Consider the following 26,510-nt stretch of genomic DNA (forward strand, 5'->3'; position numbering starts at 1 on the left):
GAAAATACATAAGTGCATGGGTTTGTAGGGATTTGCACCAGTGGAGAGTGATCTCAGACTGGTGGAGAGTGATCTCAGACTGGTGGAGAGTGATCTTAGACATGTGGGAGGTACAGTATAGAGCTGAAGCATTCATGATTTGTTTCTATTCACTGTATGTCCTTAGTTCTGACAACTGCATTACAGTTAATCCCAGACCCTATTACATCCTTCACACTCAAACAAATGTGTGTGTTTTTTTAAGTGCATGATTGCAAATTGTACAAAAAATGCTGACAAGTAGGTAAATTTCCAAAACAACAGAAGGATGTAAAGGCTGTTCCTATTTTGATGGTTAATATGATGGCACAGTGGCTGAGTAATCAAGGGTTCCAGCCTCGGATCCGAGTGCATGGAGTTTGCAAGTAATATGCAATGCAATATATATATAAAGATCATGGGCATCACCAAAGGTCACGAGCATCCAGTATGGTCTTCCATCCCTGACCCTTACACATAGAGATTGTTCCGGATTCTCTGAATCTCTGGATGATATTATGCACTGTAGATAATATTTTTCTCTGAGAAACTCCTTTCTGATATTGCGCCAAAACTCTGCCGCAGCATTGGGGGAAATGCTGATCTTCTGCCCATCTTGACTTCTCAGAGACACTGCCACTCTGAGAGGCTCTTTTTATGCCCAATCATGTTGCTAATTGACCTAAAAAGTTGCAAATTTGTCCTCCAGCTGATTTTTATATGTACATTACATTTTCCTTTTCCGGCCTCTTATTGCTACCTGTCCCAACTTTTTTGGAACGTGTAGCTCTCATGACATCCAAAACGAGCCAATATTTGGCATGACATTTCAAAATGTCTCACTTTTAACATTTATCTATATTCTATTCTGAATAAAATATTGAAATTTGAAACTTCCACTTGATTGCATTTTGTTTTTATTTACAATTTGTACAGTATCCCAACATTTTTGGAATCGGGTTTGTAGATATATACCGTGTGTGAATGTATATAGTTGGTGTCATGGTGACTTAGAGGTTAGCACTGTCGCCTTGCACCTCAAGGCTCTGGGTCCGATTCACACTTCTGCTCTGTGTGCATGGGGTTTGCATGTTCTATTATATTTATACAGGTTCTAATTATATTTTTTATATATATTTAGAACGCAGGAAGCCCTTAAATATCTTTGTGAAGAGGACAGGTCCTATTTGAAGTCTCTTAGACTGAAGCAGTAGCAGGACAGCAGCAGTACTAAGAGGCTGCATGGTTAACCATAGCGCGTGCCCGCGCTTCACACGTGCGCGCGCAGGGGACTTTGGAGTGCTGAGCGCGAGCAGAGCGGAGAGCGCGCGCCGCGTCTCTTGGACTTACTGTATAAGACAAATAATATATATAAATAAAGAGAGAGAGAGAGAGAGAGAGAGAGATGGGTCTGGAGAAGGAGAAGGCAGAGACCTGCGTGTTTATGGATGAGGACGTGTTTCACAGCACCATCGAGCCCATTCTCAAAAAAGGGAAAGAGAAAGCGCGCGCGCCGCCACCGGACCGGGACCCGCGAGACATTAACGCGCACGTAAAGGTGAGAGCAAAATGCATGCAGGGGGTTCAGGGGGTCCGGGTGTTATAAACGGGATTAGAACCTATTTCAGCTTGCATGTGTGATCAAACGAGTTAAATGATACTAAAGCTGTTGGGTGGAAGACAAATAAACACAAAGCAAAGAGAAAGCATGCACTTTTATTTAATGTCTACTTGTTTAGTGCATATATATATTTTTATTTATTTTTTTCTGCAAAGACAAGCTGTGCACCAACCCATCAATCCATTCATTCATCCAGGAACCTCTGTAGTCCAACTAGGGACCGTGGAGGACAACAGTGATTACCACTGTATCATTTATCTGTATTTTTCATATTCAACATCAATTAACCTCTAAATCTGCATGTCTTTGGACTGTGGGAGCGAACAGGATCACAGTACCTGGAGGAAACCGACCAAGCATGGGGAGATGCCCATGCAAACTCAACACAGCCCCAAGGCGTGAATCGAACCTTCGACCCTGGAGGTGCAAGGCGGCGGTGCTAACCACTAAGCCGCCGCGCTTCCAAGCTGTGAATTATTCATTTCTAATGCAACTCATCTGTTATAGTGTAAATAAGATTGCCTCTTTTTGCTATTAGAGTACACCAAGTGTTCTAAAGTGTACTAAAGCTTTTATTATATAGAACTTGATCAATATGTTTGCTGTCTATATTATCCAAATACACAAATCCTTAAAATTTTGTAGAAATAATTACCTTTTTGTTTTAAGTAGTATTATTTAGTTTCAGTATTTAGCATATATTTAGTAGTATTTATTTATTTGTTTGGACATGAGATGCTTATAAAAAAATGTTTTTAATTAAATCAACATAAACATCTTGGCACAATGCAGTGGCTTAGTGGTTGGATCTGTTGGCTTGCACCTCCCGAGTCTGGGTTCAGTTCCCGCATTGGGTTTGTGTGCATGGTGTTTGAATGTTCTCCCAAAGCTTGGTGGGTTTCTTCCGGGTACTTATCTTGGTGCATCATGATGTCTTAGTGGTTAGATCTATAGGCTCGCACCTCCAGGGTTGATGGTTTGTGTGTGTGTGTGTGGAATGTGCATGTTCTCCCCGAGTTTGGTGGGTTTCCTCCGGGTACTCCAGGTTTTCTCTCATAGTCCAAAAACATGCAGATTAGCTTAATTGGCGTTCCCAAATTGCCCATAGTGTGTAAATGAGCGTGTAAATTTGTATATGTGTCGGTGCCCTGCGATGGATTGGATTGTACTGTACCCCGCCTTATGACTTAAGTTTCCTGGGATGGGCTCCAGGCCCCTCACGACCCTGAATACAGGATGAGATATACAGGACGTCTTGTCTACAGCATATCAGTGTTTCTGTGATCTCTTACTCACCACCTTACACCTCAAGTTTATCTGACTAAGACTGTCAAGTATTGAATTTTTCTATGAACTTGTATAAGCATGAGCAACTAGGACTAAAGGAATGTGAAAAAGTGAGACATTAATATCAGAATTCTTCAGAATGGCCATGTGAATGGAGATGTTGCGGAATTTTTTCACATTTAAAAAGGATAATACAAAAGTGAATACAAACATAACTTATTTGCATCTGTACACACACAACGCCATCATACTCCACTATAGACAGCCATTTTAAGTTTCGGTAACACCACCTCATATTAAGACTAATCATTCGCTCATGAAGAACGTCCATCACAGAGCTCTGAATACCCTCTCTGTTCCCGGTCTCTCCCTCCAGGTAAACTTTGAGGACGTGATCGCCGAACCCAGCTCGGTGCACAGCCTGGACTCGGTGTGGATCGGCAGCCATGCTCTTTTTGAGCTCATAAAGTTCGTGTTTTACCGGATCCTGACGACGCTGCTCGCGATCCCCATGGCCCTGATGGCCGGCCTGGTTTTCGCCATCCTCAGCTGCGTACATATTTGGTAATGAGACGAGACTTTTGGCTAGTTAAAAGGTTATTTCTGAATTTTGGGAACATTTTTTCCAAACAGTGGACCTGGCAGCGTGCTTGCCTTGGCTGCTGGCCATGTAGATAAAAAGTGGCATTAGGCAAAGGAAAATACACAAAGGGGAAATGGAGAGAAATCAGGAAAAAAAAAAGGTTTAGTTGTATCCAGTGGCTTGCATAAGTACGCTAAACTTTTCCACATATTTTAGGAAACTTACTTGGAGTTCTGTCTGATAAATCTATACAAAATGCTCCATAGTATACACACACATATATATTGTTATAAATAACATAAAAGCCTATAAGATCTATTTCACAAAATGACTTAAAAAAAACATAAACATTTTGAGTGCATAAGTATTTATCCCTTATGGAAAAAGTTTCCAGTAGCTGAATTGGGCAACGTGTGTGCTATTAAAGTGTCACAGGAACTCACACAGATCTGTTCCTGATAGACCCCAGAGTTACACACCTAAACACACAGTATCATTACATGCATCTGTTTAATTTGTTATTTAAAAAGAAAATGGAATATGGCGCTGACATACGGCGACTGTGTGTAGAGGAGTCTGTTTGTGTTATTCCTGAACGTTCCTCCAACAGAAGTCATTCTTATGAAAATAATCATTTGATTTTTAGGCGTAACAACTTGCTACCCACAAGATGTGGTTTAAAAAATCCATGGAAGCCTGAGGGCTCCTGATTGGACGCCGCTTTTTCACATAAACTACGTCCTCCACCATCTCATATAATCAGCCATGTAGTCGTCTATTCCAATCTGCATGAACAGGCATTGTCGAGCAGAGGTTACCTGAGTTCATGTGCTGTGGTTTGATTCGCTGTTTCTCCATAATGGATGTCTTTCGTAGTTTCATCTGGTCTGGGTGGAAGATGTGGGAAGCAGGAACAGGCCTTCAAAATTAGCAGCTTCTCTAGAAAAAACAGGGATGATAAGATCAGGAGGTGGGTTTGTCAGGATTTTCACAGAGGGATATGACTAATACGGATAGAATGATGGAGATGACTAATCCTTGGGCTGTTCGGGGTAAAGTGCAGAAAACTGTAGACTCGGTTATGCTGGAGTGTTGATTCAATTTCACAGAGAATCAGTACAAAGGTTTCCATTGAATCAGATCACTTTTATCCCATTTCTATTTTGAGAGTCTTTCAGGATGACTCCGCCCACATCCAAGGGCATCCGAGGACTGATGAGGATGTAATGATGTACATGAGGCTTTAGGACAACCAGTAATGACCCACTGCAGCAAACTCATCCTGGTCAAAAGGCATTTCATGGAGTTCTGTGTTCCTGCAGCAGCTGTAATGCATGAGACAGAAAATGAGCAACAGAAGCAGGAAACACCTGCACTGGGACGGCAGCGAGACGAGTCTGAGCTCATAATAAACAAACAGCGTTATAGTTCGTGTGATGGATTTAACGCTGTGCAGAGAGACGAGGGCAGCTCTGGAGCCGAACTGTGTTGCGTCATGGCAAGAGTGCAATAACTATTGGCACCCTTTCTGAAAACGCGGAATTATAATACAAAAATAAATAAAACGTTTAATGAGGAAATTCTCGAGCTGAAATGTATTGAGATCCCGAATCTGAAATAATGTTTGTTTTATTTATTTATTTTAATTAAAGTAGTAGTTTTATATTTTTAATATTTAATACCTATATGAATGTGCATTCATTTGAATGATAGACTGGAGTGTCATTTAGATTATTAATTTATTTTTACTTTTATTATCTGACTTGTTTGTGTTTATTACAGACATGTTTCCATGCACATTGCACAACCTCTTATTTAGTCAAAGGCAGTAATACATTTTGCTGAAAAAAAAATGTCTTTTCTAAGGAAGACAATGCGTTTGCATTAAAAATTATTAGCAGCGTCAGTGATAGGAAATCTTTTTATTTTTTTTATAAAATAATTAAGAAACGGTGAACATTTTGTTGTTATAAACATTATTTAACTGCTTCCAGCATTTTGCCATTAAATTAAAAGCAAAGAGAAAAAAGTTTCCTGGTGTTGACAGTTTGTTTGCATGAAAGGAAATTCTAATCAGTTTGTTATTAAACAAAAAGCAAATTAAATAAATATATAAGAACAATACATTTCTTTAAAAAAAAATGAAAGCAGACGTAACTTAATTGCAAAATAAAGTGAAAATAAGTATGTGTGTTTCAATAATGCTTGGACATCATTAAGGTAGAACATTTTCTCAGTACAGCAGAGCCATCTGATCTGACTGTCTGCTTCACATCTGAAACCCTGGCCCCCCAGGAACTCCTTTAATAGCCCAAACATGTGGAAATGTCTTTGAGTATTACATTTTCACATGTTTGGGTTATTAACGGAGTTCCTGGGGGGCCAGTACGGTGGATGTGGCGATAACTCCCAGCCCAGTTCATGTAATGTGCAAGTGGTGTTGGTGAATGATTGTGTGTACAGTTCCCATCTCTTGACAGATGCGTCTCTTTTTTTCCAAATTGGCGACAAGTTACCCGCCGATTTATTATTAAGGATCAGGCGTTCCACTCTCTGAATGTTCACGGGAACGGCCATTTATGGACGTACGGCCTTTTTTAAAAAACGCTTTTAAAATCGTTCAGATGTTTTAATGAGTCTCATCACCGTACTGTGCTTCTAGTCGTCTAATCTTTGAATCGCTTTTACACCAACATTCCAGAAATTTTATGACAAATCCTGGTTTATGTAAATGTCCTTTCTACTAAGGGTGCCAATAATTTTGCTCTAGATCATAGGAATATATTGTGATAATGCAGACGTGTGTAAAGTAAAGCGGTAATAAATAAATAATTGTCTATAATGTATTTTGTGTTTTGTGTGTGTGTGTGTTTAGGGCGGTGATGCCTCTCATTCACAGCTGCATGATGACTCTGTCCTGCGGCCAGGTGATCTGGTCCGGTCTGGTGGACACGTTCCTGAGGCCGGTGTTCCACAGCGCCAGCAGGTGTCTGTCTGCCGTCAACATCAAGAGCTGCAAACCCGAAGTGCTTTAGGCGCCGACCTGCATACTTTTCTTATGATGTGTTCTTATAGGACTTGGAGGAGATCCCAGACCTGATCAGTCACACCTGAGTCCTCTTCATGCTCAGCTTCATCACAAATGTGTGTGTGTGGGTGTGTGTGTGTGTGTGTTTGTTTTGGCCTGGGATGAAATGTACGCTTACACCATAAACACCCTGACTCTGTGCGGTGAGACGACTGAGCGTCTGCGCGATATAACGACGTGCTTATGCGCCTTGTTCTTTACCGCAAAGATTTCGACTCCTAGTGGGCAGAAGCATTTGGTAACAAATATATAGCTATATATATATATCTATATATATTTATATAACCATGCGTTTAAGCTTTTGTACTGTATATAAGGAGACTTTTACATGTGTATAGAAATATAGAAATGCTTTGGAAAAGCTAATCAGTGCAGACTACTTCCTGTTTCCTGCCTCCGTTAGTGTTTATACAAGACTGTTCTTACACCAGAGCGCTGTCGTATTCTCAGACAAGACTGATCGGTATTTATTACTTTAAATACATATTAACATGCTACATAGGTTATGATACTTTATCGTTGCCATAGTAACACTAAGGCAATAACTATCTAAGTCACTGTGACTTGTTTGGCAGACGCTTCATGGATTTCAGTGTTGAAGAGCGAATTTGTTTGTTGTTTACGTTGCGTTTATAGAAGGAGTCTCCAGTGGCGAAAAAAACAGGATTTAGATATTTGTTTATTTGTTTGTTTGTTTTTTGTTTGCTTGTTGGATGTTTCCAACATTAAAAAGTATGACAATGTCTTTATTATTAATTCATTCATTAATTAATCAACTGATTAATTAATTAAACTTTTTCATTGTTTCAGAATAAGACACAATAGGACAACCTCCTGTTTACTACAACACAAAATCAAATATATTACTGTTTTGCGATATTTTAAAAGTCGATAATTGCACATGACTATCCTGACATTCCAAAAGGAAAAAAAAGAAAGAAAAAGATGTAATGATTTATTTGAACGAGTACTGTATTGCATTTTGTTTTCCAGTTAATTTGCCTTGCAAATACGCGCTTGGAATAGCGCCTGCCCACGACTCTGTGTGTCTTTCTCAGAAAGAAAGGACGGATTGTTTGTGCACTGGAACACGCCGCGTTCAGGTGTGCGCTTTTTGTTTTTTTCCTTCACCCTATCCGATGATGTCATGTAGCAACAATCCGGAGCGTGGCGAGAGAGCAGGAGTCTCTCCGCTCAATAAATAAAAGCTCTTTTTTTTCACATGATACTTTTGTTGTTGTTCATTTTCTCAGCTCTCTGACTGCAGGGGAAAAAAACATTTTCTTGCAAACCATCCCATTAGTCACGTGCTTGAGTAAGGGCTGGTTAAGCCTGAGGGGCGTGGCAGCACGGGGACTGACGGGGTTAGAGGTGAAACGCAGCATGTAGAGGTTATAAATCAGCCTGAGCTTGTCTGTCTGTAGGTGCACACTGAACCTTTAAAATCATGTTGAAGGTACAACTTTAAAGTACCACACCAGCAACAAGATGAAAAAAAACTACTTAAGTTTATCACTCTCATTCCTCAAAGTGTACTTTTATATCACATTTTACATGCATGTACAGTATATTCATATAAAGAGTTTTCATTTCCTTAACATGGAAAAGAAGGATCACATTTTTAAGTCATGTTATAGACTTTTAGTTTAGTTTAGCCTTTATTTGTCACGTATACAGTACTGCACAGTGAAATTCCTTCTTTGCATATCTCAGTGTACCTGGGGTCAGAGATCATACACGCCCCTGGGGCTAATAGGGTTAAGGGCCTTGATCAAGGGCCCAACGATAGCAACCCGGTGGAGCCGATCAGCGACTCCGTGTCGTAACCCACCGATGTCACAAAGTCTGTCCGCCATGAGCCCACCCACTTCTGGACGGCAAAACGGATACCAGTGTAAAAACACATACAAAACTAGTTACAGAAACACTTTTAGCGTAAAAACACATCTGGTGACGTTATGTCATCTTAAACAACACGCCGTCTCCTCCTCACGCTGTAATCTTTCTGAACCATCTATGTTGTGCTTTGAACTACAAAACTAACTAGCTTCTACCACAAGGCTGAATCTCAAATCCAACTCTAACCCCTGATCAAGGGCACACCTTGGTTTGAGGAACAAGGGATAGTACCCCCTGCATAGCACACTAGCTTTCCATTTAACGCTATTTGGGATTCGACCCTGGAACAGTTACTAAGCCATTAAAAGCTATTAATATATAGACTGCTATTATATAGTTATTTATGAAGCATGAAGCACAGCATGTTCCATAGCATTGTTTTATTTTAGTGCAACAGGAACACTGAATAAGCTAACGCTCACGCTAAATGGAAAGCGGGTGCGCTGTGTAGGGCATACCATCCTTTGTTCAACACTTGATCAGGGGGTAGAGTGGGATTTGGGATTCAGCCTTGCATTAGAAGCTAGTTAGCGCTGTAGCTCAAAACACAACACAGACGTTTTAGAGGTCGTGATGGAAAGTTTGAATCATTTTAGTGACTCAGTTCTTTGTATCGCGTTCATCAAAATAAACAAATCTTTTTTTTTTCACTTAGTTCTTTTGCTTAGAAATAAAATAAAATGTTACATTATTAATAAACTGACCCCCAACACGTCAACATACACAAATCTTGGCTACAGTTCCAGTAATAAAAATATTACAATGCAGCTAAGGACATATTATAATGAACAGAAGCAGCAGCTCACCATCATATCTTCTGGTCCGACTCAGACCAAAAGACTTAAAGGTAACTACTTATTTTCGTTTTCTGTATATAACCTACGGAGGTTTTGTGATGCTTTGTGCATGCGCGCCCAGTAGAAAAAGAATGAATCACTTTCAGAGATACTCGTTCTTCTGAGCCATGTTGAAGACTCGTTGGAAAAGAACGAATCATTTATGAACGACCCATCACTAATCAGAGGCGATTCAGGAGGATTACCGAGGAGACAGCATGCTGTTTAACAGATACATTTTCTTTCTGAAAGTGTTTCCGCGGATGGTTTTGTGTTTGCGTTTTCACACCTCGCCATCCGGTTATTAATATCCGTTCAAGATCAGAAAATGTTCACAGTAATGTAAATGGAGAAAAACATATTAAAGGTCATTTACATTATAGGCAAAAGAAGGTGCGAATCGTCCATAATTATGTCATTGTCATGAAGAATATATTCCAAACACACTATTTATTTATTTATTTATTTCATCTTTGATAAACATGAAACATTTTAAAGCAATAAAGTGCTGTAACAATGGGTTTTTGTCTAAGGGTGCACAAAGTTTTGCACACAACCCCAGCTAATGAGGTAAAAGCGACAACATGCTAGAGGTCACAGGACTTAAAAAAAAAAAAAAGATTATTCTAATCAGCTATTATTTTTGTTTTGTATTCATCTATTAGACTGTTAGCCAGCAGCGTTTTTCCAAAATATAAATCAAAGACTAATTATTAGTAATTTGTATAAGTAATTTAGGCAAATTAAGTAATTAAGCCTTTTTGGGGGGCCAACAGCACTGAATCTGTACGCATGTGATGGATTTTACAATGCATAAAGTTTAGTTAAAATTTCTTCTGCCTTATTTGATCACAAGACACACAATCTTTCTTATAGAAACACTCTCTCACACACACACACACACACACACACACACACACCCTTTTCCCACGAAAAGCATTATTTATTTATTTATTTATTTATTTATTTATTCTTTTTATTTATTTTATGTCTTCCAATTTGCATGCCGTCTCAGATCAGCGCCAACCCTCACCCGGCTCTTACAGCTCACACCAGCCACCGTGTGTCTACAAAACAAACATATTAATGTGTAAAAGAAATGTATTGTAGTTTTTGTATGATCCAGGACGTCCAGAGTGTGTTTTGTTCACCTGTTCCTCCCGTGCAGGCCACGAACCCCCCCATCACACTACCACCTGAGCCGTGCAGTAAAACGTTTCATAGCTCCAAACCACCCTCTCTTCTGGCCCGCAGCTGAAGCATGAACTTTTGCGCCAGAGCAAGAATTTGCCTAGATTTTCTTTCTGTCCCCTCCAGCAGTGTCCTCTAGCTATTGTTCATCTGCAGCAGACAGCTTGACGAGGATTCTTTTGAATATCATGCATTGAAAATCCGGTTTTAGTTCACAGAGAAGACACATGAAGTTCAAAGGAATGTAGGTTTAAAGGCATGTCAAGTTTTTAAACATGTTTTTCACATACAGTATGGACTTTAAACTCTAAAATAGTGCTCAATGTTTTGGTTTTGTTAATGCAAATGATTCTTATCTCTGCACATGTGACTTTCATACCCGAGTCAATGTTTTCCACAAATGATTCATTCGTTTCCACATGATATTTCAAATGATTATTTTCTTTTCAATTTATATTTCGTTTTTATTTTAAAAAAAAATGGATTTCTTTCTTCATGCTGTACAAAAAAAATTGTTTTTACAATTCAATTCTTACAGACGTTCTCTTCCCACTTTTTTTTTTTTTACAAACAATTCACCTGCTCCCATTAATTGTTTATTTATTAAACAAACAATTAATATCTTCACACATTTGTTTTATTTATTAATTGATTTATTTTTCAATTGAACAAACAATTCATTTCTTGCCATGTTTGTTTTATTTATTTATTGAACAAACAATTTCTTCCAATGTTTTAATTTATTTATTTAGCAAAAAAATAATTTTTTTAATTCAATTGTGTTTCTATAGCACTCTTAACACTTGTTATTGTCGCAAAGCAGCTACAGAATCAAAAGAAATGATTTCCACATGATGTGCTCTGTACTCTCACTTTTATTAAACCATCACCTCAGTGTTTAAATCATTAAAGTATTATATGAACAGTCACACGTACAGTGTGTGTTCCATTACTTTAATGAATTATTGCTTGGTTAATTTAGTGTCGAATTTATTAAATAACTCATCAGTGAATTGACTCTTACTGTGTTGGTACATCAGTGCAAAAATAATCTCTCACTCTTCATTCAGTTCCACCGTCCCGAGTATCAGTAACGTGTGAGTGAACACACGCAGGGTTGATCTGATGGCAAACATGTTTGATGAACTCGAATGAACTCTTACAGTGTAAAATGTTCATACATACACATTATATACTCAGCAAAAAAAGAAACGTCCTCTGACTTTCAACTGTTTTTACTTTCAGTAAACTTAATGTGTAAATATTTGTATGAACACTAAAAGAGTCAACACCATAAGACATAAACTAAAAATGTTTCCCAATGTGTCCCTGAATGAAGGGAGGCTCAAAATCAAAAGTACCAGTCAGTATCTGGTGGCCACCAGCTGCTTGAAGTACTGCAGTGCATCTCCTCCTCATGGACTGCCTATTGCGGACAGTCTGAGCACTGATGGAGGGATTGTGTGTTCCTGGTGTGACTTCCTGCTGTCCTTCCTGTCTCCCTGTAGCGCCGTCTTAGGCGTCTCACGGTGCGGTCATGGCGATTTATCGCCCTAGCCACATCAGCGGTCCTCATGCCTCCCTGCAGCATGCCTAATGCACGTTCACGCAGATGAGCAGGGACCCTTTTCACAGTCGGGAGACAAGTCTCTTTAGTGTCCTGCGTTTTTAGAACTGTGACCTTAAATGCCTACTTTCTGTAAGCTGTTAAGGCCTTAACGACCATTCCACAGGTGCATGTTAATTAATTGATTATGGTTAATTGAACATGCATGGAAAACATTGTTTAAACCCTTTACAATGAAGATCTGTAAAGTTATTTGGATTTTTTCAACATCATTGTTGAAATACACAGTCCTGAAAAAGTTTCTTTTTTTTGCTGAGTATATATACAGGTACATATGCATTATACAATGTTCGACTGTGACCATAGAAACCGCCATCTCTAGTTCCTCTTCTCTCTCTCTCCCTCTCTCTTTTTCCCCCCACCTTATCTTATCATTTTGATTCATACACAAACACATCTCATACAAACCCAAACCATTCTTTTGATTGTGTAAAGCTGCTTTGCAACAATGATAATTATTGAAAGCACTATACAAGTAAAATTGAATTGAATTGAATTAAAATGGGCAGCCTTTGCATGTTCTCCCCATGCTTGGTGGGTTTCCTCCGGGTACTCCGGTTTCCTCCCACAGACCAGATATGCAGGTTAGACTAAACCAAACCTATGCAGGTTGGCATTCCAAAATTGCCCATAGTGTGTTTATGATTGTGTGTATGTGTTTGTGTGTGCCCTGCGATGGATTGGCACCCTGTCCAGGGTGTACCCTGCCTCGTGCCCTAAGCCTCCTGTGATAGGCTCCAGGTCCCCGTGACCCTGAATACAGGATAAAGCGGTATAGAAGATGAGTGAGTGAAATGTACATCTGGTAAATAAAATGAAAAAATCAATAGAATTATTTACCCCACTGCATTTACAGAAACCATTACTTGTTACTGGAACATCACCATCATGAACCGCACACAACTTTGGCACGGGGTTTTACGCCGTATCCCCTTCCTGATGCAACCCTCTCGTTTTATCTGGGCTCGGGACTGGCACTGCATCCAATAGCTGGGGGTTTGGGAATTGGGCGGGAATTGAACCCAAGCCTTCCGCATGGCAGGTGGAAAACCTACTGTAGCCATAAATGCAACTCACCAGCTCACAGAGATGTGGATGTAGTGAATGTTTTGTTATTATTTAAACTGGCCTAGTGCAGGGAGTTGGAACAGGGTGTTCCAGAAAACCTTCCTCCTTATCATCCTCGCCTCCTTCGACAGGTGGACAGTGGAGAGCATCCTGACCTTCTGGAGCCGCCCAGGGGATTGTGAGAAGAGCTGAGAAGATTATCAGGTTTCAGGTGCGACGATGGATTGGTACTTCATCGCAGGTGTGGACGCACGCTGGCTTAGTGATTAGCACTGTCGCCTCGCACCTCCAGGATCCTCTGTCTGTGTGTGTGTGTGTGGAGTTTGCATGTGGTTTCCTCCAGGTTCTCCGGTTTCCTCCCACAGTCCGAAGACATGCAGATTAAGCTAATTGCCATTTACAAATTGCCCGTAGTGTGTGTGAGTGTTCTGAGGTCCTACAAACCAGAGGTCGTAAAATGGGAATAAATACAACGGTGTCTATTGGCCTCCACGGTTCCTGGTTGAACTACAGAGGTTCCTGGATGGACGGATGGATGGATGGACGGACGGATGGACGGATGGATGGATGGACGGATGGACGGATGGATGGACGGACGGATGGATGGATGGATGGATGGATGGACGGATGGATGGACGGATGGATGGATGGATGGATGGACGGATGGATCCTTGGTGTGCCATTAGCTGGAATGAGTAAGCCTCCTGAATGCATGAATAAATACCAGAATCTTGGGGTCGCCACCCCTTAGCTACACCCATGGACACACACACACACACACACACACACATTACACTATACCTCTAATGCTACATGGTCACGTGATATACCTGTTTCAACAATCAGGTGGATATCCAAATCACCTCTAGTTTTTTTTACTACCTTTAGTGTCAGTGTGTGTGTCAGTGTGTGTGTGTGTGTGAGAGAGAGAGAGAGCGCGCGCGCACCGTGCCGTCGCCTCCCACAGCGCTTCATCTGTAAAGTCACTGTATCTCTCTCTCACACACACACACACACACACACACTGACTTTCTCTCTCTCTCTCTCTCTCTCTCTCTCTCTCACGTACACACCCACACACACACACACACACACACACTCCTGCGCGCAGGCAGCATGACCGGCGGTCCTAAAGACGGAGACACCGAGGTAAGGCTGCAAAGGAGAAGATTATTCCTTATAACTCTGTTTTTTTCGTCTCTCTCTCTCTCTCTCTCTCTGTGTGTTTCCCTGTGCTCTGAAGCTCCTCCCTGGACGGTGTGAACGCGGTGGATTTACACCTGGCCCCGGTGTTGGCTCGCTTTTTCCGTCCCGTGCGCAAACCCTGTGCGTTATGGCGCGTGACACGAGGCTATCACCTGTCTCTCTTTCTCTGACAAACTTTTTTTTTGTTTGTTCTTGTTTTTTACACACCAGGTGCTTTGATGTCAAAGTATCATTTGCATGCCATCGTTATTTATCATGTAGACAGCCTCGGTCTCGTGCGCTGGTCCGTGCGTAAAGGAGACGTCCATGCAACACCGAGTGCGCGTGCAACCCTGTGTCCCTGCTAGGGGTGATATGGTTCCAGCTATTGCAAAAACACTTCCCATTCTCATACTTATCAAGTGAAATGCAACAGGTTTAGTCTGGTGTAGAAGGTATTTCTTCTTGGAGTGGTGTTTGGTGATGACCCCTTGTGGTGGAACTACAGTTTCTACTAGAGAGTGTGTATGTGTGTGTGTGTGTGAGAGAGAGAGAGAGAGAGAGAGAGGGGTGTGGTGTGGTGTGGTGCTGTACTTCTCCCCTCATTTAAAACCATCCCATGCCAGGGGAATGTGCCGAGGTGCTCCCTGCTTGCTCTCCCAGCCCCGTTTGCACTTTTTCCCCCTCGTTCGTTCTGAATCTCTGCTGTCTCCTCCTTGGCACCCGTGTAGGAATACGCTCACACGCCATTCATCAGGAAACAGGGGAACATCTACAAGCCGAACAATAAAGACATGGACAGCGACAGCATGCAAGAGAAGACCTTGCAGGACGTGCACACCAAGGAGATAGACCTGGTCAACCGGGACCCGAAGCACTTAAACGACCATGTGGTTAAGGTGAGACCTCTTTTTTTTTCATATCCTGTCTTTCCACAAGCAAGTGCATGTTTAAGGTTGATGGTTTTGTAACAAAAAGTGGAAAAAAAGTGTAGAAGATAAAGGCTGGACAGATCAGATCTGCTAGGATCTGTCCTGAGAGGATGAAATCAGTGTCCTGGGAAAATTATGGCTCATTCAGTGAGAAAAGCATGTGATTATAATTTTTTTTTTATGTTACTGGAGTCAATCAGCAAAAAATCTAAATCATATACAGTGCACCATTTCAGTGGAGGATCCCAAGCATTGGCAAATCACGCTTCATAGCCTGCAATAACGTGTCACTGATATAACTATTTCAGAAGCCTGTGTGGTTTGGGACGCAGCCTTGCACCATCATTGTTGGAATGACACTGAGAGGTGTGGTTTGGGTTTGACAAGCCAAGTGCCTTTTCTGCTAGTTAAACCTTCCTCAAATAACACTCTGGATATAGATGTAATATTATGTAACGTTTTCCAACGGAAAGACGAAAAACCAGAATGGCATTTTGCATATTTTTTTGTGTTGTTTCGTTGTTTCAAAAGGTTTTTTTTTTGTAAGTGTTAAATACTATTAAATAGCTTATTATTTTTGCAAAATATCCGTGTTCTCTCATTCTGTTATTACTAAACACAGCTTTCGACGACTCAGTCTAGTGGCATAAAATATGAAATATAGCATTTCCTTCCTTTCTGAAGTGTAGATTATATGAATAGACCAGACATATCTATCTACTGTATATCGGTGCTTACTGTAAATCAAGAGCAGACTTTGCTTAGCTAGCCTGTGACCTAGCATGGCCACCAGGAGGCACTCTTGCAGATACCTACAGTAACTTTACAGCACGATTTATTTGTTTGTAGTCGTTTAATTATTCATTATTTCATTTTGAATTGTACTATATGTAAATTTTTACCATAAGAGGATTTGGAGAAAGACTTTCCCTATTCCCGGTGAAGCCGCTCCACTTGGCAGCCATCTTGGTTGGAGTCGCTCCGGGTCAGTCGTTTCCAGTCGTATAAAAGCATATTTACTTAAATAAAAGAAGAGACAAGATACCATAATGTTGGATCATATCATACTGTAGGTTTTGATTGTGTGTGCATGCATCAGTGTTTATGTTAAGGATTTGGCCCAAAACCCTATGATTGGCTCTTTTTTCCTCACTCAGGGGTGGGGCTTATATCACATACAGCTTGGCCTGTTTATTAGTAATAGCATTTACTCTGTGCGATAAAAGTGATAAAATTGAGTACTGTTGAGTAATATTAACATAAAAAGCCTCACAATTTGGTGAATTATTGATTTAGGAATTAAACACAATGTAGATGTCGATTTCTTCCTGATTATTGTATCACAACCAAACAGCGGTCACGCCCCTATGTGAGAATTTCGGATATTTCAGTTATTTTTACATGACTGGGCGTGGCCTAAATCAGATTTTTATTTATTTATTTATTTATTTATTTGAACAAAAAATTACACTTCAGTCCTACCACTGTACCCATGAAACACTGGGCAATCCGAGATAAATCGCAAGTCAGCCATGACAGTTCCTCAGCCTCAGCTACATCACTCCAGTTTCAGCGCATTCGAGCAGTTATTCTTTTTGTTTGTTTGAAAAAACACACATACTGTATCGATGACGTTTTCCGTGTTTTATCACGATGAGTGCTTTTTTTTCTTGCATGAGCTAGAATTCTTTCCCCATATTTTGGATTAATAGTGCACACGGGTTACAATTTGTTCCCATGGTTTAAGTACTTTGCATGGACATTTGTCTATTTCTGTAGTTGATTTGACTGAATTTTGTATTTTCCAAAACAAGTGAACAAACTACAAAAGAAAATATGTTTTAGGCTCTGCGCAGCTATTACATTTCTGTTCTGACTGTTTCAAAATTTTTTGTTTCAAACCAGCATGACGCTGAGCAGGCGGTTACTGAGGACGAATAATCGAACGCTGTACTAAACTTTCATTTCCATTAAAAAAAAATGAAACTAATTCCCACGGAATCCCATTTGCACCCTTCTGACATGCTTTGTATTCATACCAAACTTATTTAGACACATTATCTGTTCGTTTTGAATATTCAGATTGGATTACATCTGTTCCATGCACCAAATAGCAGATGATGATGGACTGAGACATGGCCGTGTTGTGGGATCCTTTTTAAAAATACCATATAGGGAGAAGCCAGTGGTGAATAATTCTTGGCCAGATAGAGAGAGAGAGAGAGAGAGAGAGAGAGCAATCTTGGCAGTGAGGAAGCAGAAGGCTTGAAAAGTTAGAAGGAAAAAAAAGAAGGCTGTTATTTAGAAGCCAAGAGAGGAAAATATGGAGAAGTGGTGAGAAGTTTGTTTCCAAAATGGTACTGGAGTCAAAACAGATTTCCTTTCAGAAACAGGAACACTCATTTTCGTCCCGATGACGTAACGCGAAGCGACCGAAAGCTTCATGTTAGATATTTTTCTGCATCGCCATGACAACGCTGAATTCAGATCGTTGTCAAGTTCGAAAAAATCGAACGCATTTGCCGTTAAACGAACTCACCGGCAGAAGTGAAATTCAGTTCCAGGCCTGAGAGGCTGCGGCACACGGCCACTGGGACAATTAGCACCGAAACGCTTTGGCATGAACCTGCTGCACACAAGACCGTGTCAAAATGTTCCTCTGCCTAAACACCATCCTCCTGGCTTCTGCGCCATCCTGACTCGCACGTACGGAGACGAGCTGTCAGAAAGTCCGCAGGGCAATCAATGGCTCCAGGTCTCGGCTGGAACAGAGGAAATATTTCACACTTCCTGTTATTGAAAAAGGGTTTTCACTCCTAACATTCTTAGGACAGAATTTTTCCAGGGTGTGGAGTCATGCCGAGAGGGAGAGAGCGTGGGGGGGGTGATTGTGGGGTTGTCCGACGTGTCCATGTTAAGTGTCATAGTGAGTACAGAGTGGGTTTCTTTCTACTGAGAAATTTTTTTTTTGTAAAGGGATAAAAAGCAGCTATTAAATCCGAGATGCATGAGCGTGAGTCACTCTCCCCCTAAAGAGATCCGCAATACAAAAGCGTTTATGATTCGTCTGCAAATTGGATCCACAAGACGAGCTTCAGACATTTGTTTTTTTTCTTTTTTTTTTCTCTTTCTGCTTTAAGCTTTTCCATTTCTCACTGGCCGTGTGACAGGAGACACAGAAGTGGGCGTATTATTTTGTGGTCTTGCGTATGGGATGAAAGCAGGGAATTCCCATCTACATTTCCATCATCCTCTTTTACACACACACACACACACACACACACACACACGCATAGGGTGTTCCTCCAGGCAGGCAGCTGGCACTCTTCCCCATCGTCCTCGAGCCGAATCCACCATCCACATCAGAGCTCCTCTGAAAATGCAAAAGCAGCTTTGTCTTGGAACCAAACTGTTTTTTCCCCTCATAAAAAACAAAACAAACAAAAAAAAAACAGCATGCTTTTAATAGCATACTGGAACCCGATTCCTCCAGAGACTCCATCTAGTTAGTTCACAGTGTTTACCCAGACCAGGGCGGGAGGACCGAGGCTCTTACGTCCCACTTATCAACTGCCCTAACACACTTCATCACGTCCTCCACGCATCAAAGACGGCTAAGGGGATCCAGCTGACCAACGCCGACAGCAGAGCACACAACAACGCTTTCTTTGGTTATCGGCGAGTGAAGTGAGATCACGCTCAAGTTTATCAGAGCTGCACTGTCATGATGCTAAAATGCTGCACTGGATGTGCTGGGTGGATAAGAAGACTCTTAAGAAAAAATAAATAAATAAATCGTGTAAAGTGATCTCCTTAAATAACTGGGAGCCATAAATAAAGCTATACTGTAGATCCCGTACTCAAGTACGAGTATAAAAAGGTCAAAGATTGGTCAAAAGGGTGTCGACCCACTTTCCATACACGCAGCTTGGACAGTAGCGCAGCTGCAAATTACAGCTTTATATAGACGTATTGGTCACTATTGATACGTTGCGTGGAATGAGTCTCCAGTGTCAGCGCGTTCTAACCATCGGAGGTGAAGCTGTAATGTTCAGCTGAATCGGTTCACATGTAAAATGATGTAATCCAACTGTTAAATGGTTTAAAATTGTGACGAGGTACATTAGAATGAAACAGGTTTTTGCAGGAAATACAAACCACTTTCATCTTCTGCAAATACTCGTGTTTTACAAGAACATTTCTGCTTCTCCTTCCTGGGGTTTACACGAGTTGGTGCATTGTCGCCTCCTACTGGATCTACTGGACTAAACGTATTTATTAATTTGTTAAGTATGTTGTATGTACTGTAGGTAGCACCTTTATCCTGGAGGAACGTTGTTTAGTTTCTCTGTGTACTGAACTCTATATGGTTGAAATGACATTAATTGACTTGACTTGACTTGACCTCACGTGTGGAGCAGAAGATCAACAGGAAACAGCCTGATTATTACTTTGTACGAGACATGACGTTAAAACAAATTAATAGTCATATAATGATTTATTTTTACATTTTAAGTTTGGCCCTTTTCTGGCTTCCCCAAAGTGTAATTTTGACTCATCACTTTTTTTTAAGTAAGATTTTAATACATAAAACATACAAACATTTGTTAAAGTAGCCTTTTGGTTAATCAGGGGTCGGGATCAGGAGTCTCAATGCGCTCATTGTCTTGGAGGCGAATAAATGCATCCAGAAGAACTGAATGTTAATCATCATCTGGTATTTACATACAGAATATATTCAGAGCTTATAGAAAGCTTTTAGTGCTTAATCGTTCCAGGTTGCTCGATACTCGTAGTTTGGGAAGCGCATTGCAGTTTGTTAGACTGATGAATGAGCGAGCAGATGTTTGAAGGCAGATTGAATTCCTCGGCTGTACAGAGGATGGAGTGCAGCCGCTGTGGTTTCAGAGGATTTCACATCTTATGATCTTTCATTTTGGGTGTTTTAGGGATTTTATTGTAACTCTGAACATGGATGGAAAAGCTCCATTTTCCAGACGTTAGTTAAACACACACACCTGTGATATAAACCATAATTCAGGCCTATTTGTAAATGTGTGTGATTTTTATTTCACTGCTCCAAGTACAGAAGTGAAGCAGGTGCGTTCACAGATCGGCAGACGATTTTAAGGTGTGTTTGGGTTAGCGCTAACGTCCTACGGTAAACCCCTGCTCTCGGTTGAAGTCTGGGCGTGATTTATGAAGTGCGGTCTGATAGAGAGCGCCGTGTGTGTGAGTGCGGGTTAAATAATCTCACGAGAACACTGCATCATGTAACGGAGCTGTCTCTGAGGAATGTGGAGTAGACGTGGGCGGTGTACTGGAAGCACCTCGTACCATGGGGTGATATTGATAACGGAGTATCTCTCTATGATGTACATTGAGAAGCTTAAAGAATTTAAACTTTTTTTTATGGCATGCTGATAGATTTTTGGAAAAGATCAAAATATCCGCAGTGGTTTGACATTTCTCCCAAAATTGTGGCACACTCATAGATTTTATGATTAGTGTGCTTATTTTTGTAAAAGAATGGTTTTACAGTTACCTCATAATAATTAAAATAGTTTTTAATGCGTAGATAAGAAATGTTTCAGTGTTTCACTGCTCTTTCCTTTAGATGATCAGACGTCACCTAGCAAAATTACTGTAACCACATGCAGTGACATACCCTGGATACCATAGTAACCACCCAGGAACATACTATCAGTGAATCAACAACCATGTAGTATCTAATGATTAACACCCTAGCAAACACTTGGACTGCCATAGCAACCAGATAGTAACTCCCAAGCAACCGCTTAGGATACAATAGAAACTATATAGTAACACCCTGGCAACCGTTCCAAATACCATAGCAACCAGCTAGCAAAATCTACCTATAATTTAAAAAGCAATCCCAAAGCAACCAATTCGCGTCCACTTGGACAGTAAACCCATAGCAACCACCTAGCAACCTTATAGTAACCACCTAGCAACCCTCTAACAACCACCTAGCAACCCTATTACAACCACCTAGCAACCTTATAGCAACCAACAAGTAACATTCTAGCAACCATCTGGAATACCATAACAACCAAACAGCAGGAATACAATTGCAACCACTTAGTAATACTCTGGCAACCCTACAGCAACCATCACAATCACATACCAAACATGCAGCAGACTCATAGCAGCCATTTAGCATCCACCTAGGGACCACATAGCAACCACCTAGCAACCCTATAGCCACCACCTAGCAACTCTATAGCAACCACCCAGCAAACACCTAGCAACTCTATAGCAGCCACCAAGTAACATTCTAGCAAATATCTGGAATACCATGGCAACCACATTGTAAAACTGTATCAAACAGCTGGAAAACATAACAGCCCCTTAATAATACCATTGCAACACTATAGCAACCACCTAGCAACCCTCTAGCAACCACCTAGCAACCACCTAGCAACCACCTAGCAACCACCTAGCAACCCTATAACACCCACCTAGCAACCCTATAACAACCAGCAAGCAGCCCGATAGCAACCAACAAGTAGCATTCTAGCAGCCATCTGAAATAACATAACAACCAAACAGCGGGTATACAATAGCAACCACTTAGTAATACTCTGAGAACGCTACACCAACTAGGGACCCCATAGCAACCACCTAGCAACCCTATAGCAACCACCTAGCAACCCTACAGCAGCCAACAAGTAACATTCTAGCAAATATCTGGAATACCATAGCAACCATATGGTTAAACCTTATCAAACAGCTGGAATACATAGCAGCCTCTTAATTATACCATGGCAACCCCATAACAACCAACATAATAATGTAATAAACATGCTAGCAACCCCCTAGCGACTCTATAGCAACCAACAAGTAACATTCAAGCAACCATCCGGAATACCATAACAACCACATACTGTAGTAAAACATTAGCAAACAGCTAGAATACAATAGTAACCACTTACTAATACCATACCAACCCCATAGCAATCATCACAATCACATACCAAACATGTTAGCAACCCCATAGCAGCAACTTAGCAACCTAACACCCTAACGGTTCGGGATGCAATAACCACTGCCTAACAACACCTTAGCAACACCTGAAAAATCATATCACCCATAAGCCAAACAATTTCTAGAGAGTTTCTGGCTGAATTTCTTCTGGCTTCATGGCTTAATGTTTTTTCATGGCTGTTCCGTGACTTCAGTCTAACTTTGGTCTCCGTGCAGGTGGACTTTGAGGACGTGATCGCCGAGCCAGCAGGCACCTACAGCTTCGACGGTGTTTGGAAAGCCAGCTTCACCACCTTCACGGTCAGCAAGTACTGGTTCTACCGGCTGCTGACGGCGCTGGTGGGCATCCCGCTGTCGCTGATCTGGGGCATCTTCTTCGCCATCCTGTCCTTCCTGCACATCTGGGCCGTGGTGCCGTGCGTGAAGAGCTATCTGATCGAGATTCACTGCATCGGCCAGGTCTACTCTATCTGCGTCCACACCTTCTGCGACCCGTTCTTCGAAGCCATGGGGAAGTGCTTCAGCAACGTCCGCATCACCAGCACCAAGGTGGTGTAGGAGCACAGGAAGTGAAGGAAGAGGGGGTGGGGGTGGGGGTGTGGGTGGGTGGGATGGTGGGTTTTGGAGTCTCAGATTTGGCGTGAGATGTCTCAGATTTATGATTTTCCTCTCTCCATTCTGGGCTTCAATATGGATCTATGAAATATTATTAGGGATTTTATTATTTTGCAATTCGTCAACGTTTATCACTAAAAAACAAAAAGAGAAAAGCAGCAGATTACCCTTGCGTTCCTCCTGAGACGAGGCTGTGAATCTGTAGTATGTGTTTTTGTCCCTCTTTTTTTCCTGCTTGAGATTGACATTTATTTCATCCATCGTTTTTTTGTTTTTTAGTTTTTGAGTCTTAATTAAACTTTTAACATCTAACCGTTATTTTTTTTTTTCTTGTTTGTTTTTTATAATTCTTTGTGGAAATTCACTACAGTCTAGAAAGTTTCCCTTTTCCACCTGGAGAGTCACTAGCATGGACCCGGGGCCAGGAAAAAGTGTTGTTACTGTACATGGAGACGCTCGGAAAAAAAAAAGAAGAAGAAATCTCATACACTTACCTCTTTATAAACACACTCCAACGCTTAAAGGATGAAACGTTAATCTGGACATAACTTTAATATTTTCATAGTAAGCAATTAAGCTTTATAGCTTTTAATGGAACAGATTTTAAAAGGAAATAAAGCTTTCTTATAAAATGCGTTAAAACTGTGACAAACACCAAAATACTTTACATTTCTTTTATTTAATCATAACATTTGTCCATCAAATAAATGACTTTATAAACTAAATAGAAATCACAGTTTTTGTATTTTTAGTTCTTTTACTCATAACGATTCGCCCACATTTTACAACATTTTTGTTTTTCGTTGCAAAACTATGACATGGCATATGCTCGCGCTATGTTTCGGATTTTACTAGGGCCGTTCAAGTCAAAGTGGGACTTTACCCAGCGGCACTTGATCGTGCAGAATAACAGAATACAGTTATGAGCAGGCCATCTGATCATAGCTATTAAAAAAAAAAAAAACATTTTTCCTCGATGGTGTCCAAGAGGAAAAGAGACATTAAGGGAGTTTTTACTCTTATAACTGTGTTCTGTTATTTTGCACAATCAAAAGTCCCGCTTTGACTTGAACGCCTCTTGAATGCCAGTCATAGAAACCAAACAAGAGTATGCATGAAGTAAATGGGTGCAATGCTTAACTTTTTTTAACCTTTATTAAAGAAATAAACAGATGACGACATCCATTGGATTTATTAATACACCAATTTAAACAGCGGAAATAAAATAATGTACAGGAATTTCAGACCATGTCCATCTTATACCTTTTTTAAATATTTTTCCCGTGACCTCTCCAGGGCTCCGTAGACTTCTTGTTTATTTTGTAAGAATTTTCTTTGTAATAAAAATGATAAATTGGGCGTGTTCCTGCTGATTTTCGAGACTGCCCATGACACTGCATGCTGCCATTGCTGTACCGCGGCCTAAACACGAGGCAAAAACGAGCTGACTTTAGTGAAACGGTCGGCATAAGCTAATACCAGAGACTGTACCTGCTTTCACACTGCCGCGCGCAATCCTTTAACCAGCTCTTTTTTTTTTTTTTTACACAACGACAGCTTGTACGCTTAACTAAAAACCTAAGAAGCATTTTAGCGTCTGAGCGCTGAGCTTTTAGCATGAAGGCACTGCTTTTGCAAAACGTCCACTATATGAACATGAAGTACTTTTTTTTTTTTTTTCAGCCCTTACTCTTGTTCATTAATCTATCGAATCAGCTGAGGTGCGTTGCAATGCATCAGGACATCATGTGTATGTTTGTGAAAGAAAAAAAAGAAAACATTTTATCTTTTCTGGTTGTTTTTCGATTCTGTTCACTGTCGGACTCACACACTGGCAAAGACTGACAACAAGCTGCGATCTTTCAGCCCTGTGGACTCCTGATGAAACCGGGGCGCTACATCTTTTTTTTTCCTCCATCAAGCTCAATTTCTTTTTATTTTTTTGGGGGTTGATTAGTTTCGACTCGGTCGCCTTGCTGTCTACCTGCTGTCTCTGAAGATGGGAAAATGTGTGATGAAATGCGTCTCTTGGAATACGAGAGATGCATCATTTTTATTTTTTTTTTACATTCCTTCCCTGCTTTTTATTGTAAACATCACGCCGTGCACATTAAAAAAACAATCAAATGAAAACATGGTACATTTTGTTGTCTATCATTTAACACAATTACAGAAAAACTCCCACCTTTAATATGTTCATTATTTACAGGTGTTTAGTGATGAGTCTAATGCTCATTGGTGTCTTTTCTCAATTATTATATTTTTGCGATGCCATTAGTGAGTATTGCATTGAGGTAGTAGTTATGGAGACACTGGAGTCCCAGACTAGCGGCTAGCTGCGAGATGATGAGCGTGATAGGTTGTTGGTGGATTAGCATGAAATCTAGGGTGAACTAGAGGTAACAAATGGGTAATAAACAAGTGAAAGTATATGAATATGTTTTTAATATACAATAAATCTATAATGATTGAACGTTTAATGAATCTTGAACTGTCATTGGTGGTTAAGGACTTTTTTTTAAACATTTTAAAGGTTAAAGCTAAAAATAATCAGCTGATCTTTAATGTAACCAGTGATATTATTATTATTATTATTATTATTATTATTTAAGGTTGAAGCCCACGTACATGTCTGTGTGTCTCTCTGTACAGCAAAACTCTCTGTGTTTACATTGAGACAGGAGCGCATTAGTAGATTATTTTACAGTAGATTATTAAATCCCACACATAACTGTTCATAACATCACTTTTACTCAACATTGTAATTTCACTGATGGTGCAGATTAAACTTCAGACAGAGATCTAAGGACTGCAGAAGTCTCAGTAAATTCTGTCTAGACAGTTTTGTGTGATGCTGCGACACAACCTCACAGTGGCAGAAGATTTCCTGAGGCCGGTTTCAGGTCCTCTATAGTAAGAAATGTTAAGATATTATTGAAAGAGCGAGTTCAGTACAAGTTCAATGTACAGACAAAACCTTTCTTTAATTTTTTTAAATGGACAAAATTGCTAAAAAATAAAAATAAATAATAAGAATCAGGAAACACTTGGTTTAAATGGTTCGAATCAAATTGTATTTTTTTTTAAACAGTGTACCAGAGCACTTTCATGCAGATTCAGCAGAAGATTTTAAATGTACATGGAATAATATAACAACACAGCAAACAACAAGGACGTAAAAACGATATAGAGTTAAAAAAAAAAAAAACGTAAAGTCAGGTTAGGACTTTAAAGCCGCTCTCTGTGTCTGATATGGTTTAATGCTTTCTAACTTTACATGATGAGATCTAAGTCCCGCTCTCGTGAGGAAGCCCGCTGTCTAATCTCTGAGAAAATGGCACGGGCCTTTTGAGTCATGCCAGGTTTGTCTGAACGTCAGCTCGACGGGGTTTAAAGAGCAGAGAGTCCGAGTGTAATAAGCAGCTAAACCCGCTCGCTCGATCACATCCAGCCCTCGTTCATTAACCTTGCTGTTTATTCACTCCCTGGATTCCAAAAAAGGGAGCTTTCGCAAGACCACCTCGACGACGTCGACGCCAAGGTCATTAATAC

General features: G+C 40.5%; 2 protein-coding genes across 2 annotated transcripts; both read left to right on the forward strand.

The window, feature by feature from the left end:
* The first annotated feature begins 1,307 nt into the window (after window positions 1-1,307).
* cav2 (caveolin 2) lies at window positions 1,308-7,825 on the forward strand. The gene is made up of 3 exons (XM_053505320.1): window positions 1,308-1,576; window positions 3,303-3,490; window positions 6,385-7,825. The coding sequence occupies exons 1-3, from the start codon at window positions 1,424-1,426 to the stop codon at window positions 6,542-6,544; spliced, it is 501 nt and encodes a 166-aa protein (XP_053361295.1). The 5' UTR covers window positions 1,308-1,423; the 3' UTR covers window positions 6,545-7,825.
* Window positions 7,826-14,243: 6,418 nt separating this feature from the next.
* On the forward strand, window positions 14,244-25,091 carry cav1 (caveolin 1). Its single transcript, XM_053506323.1, has 3 exons — window positions 14,244-14,367; window positions 15,135-15,302; window positions 22,560-25,091. Exons 1-3 carry the CDS (start codon window positions 14,335-14,337, stop codon window positions 22,899-22,901), a joined length of 543 nt encoding a protein of 180 aa, XP_053362298.1. The 5' UTR covers window positions 14,244-14,334; the 3' UTR covers window positions 22,902-25,091.
* Window positions 25,092-26,510: the final 1,419 nt, after the last annotated feature.

The sequence above is a fragment of the Clarias gariepinus genome, chromosome 10 (genome assembly GCF_024256425.1).
Source record: "Clarias gariepinus isolate MV-2021 ecotype Netherlands chromosome 10, CGAR_prim_01v2, whole genome shotgun sequence".
NCBI lineage: Eukaryota > Metazoa > Chordata > Actinopteri > Siluriformes > Clariidae > Clarias > Clarias gariepinus.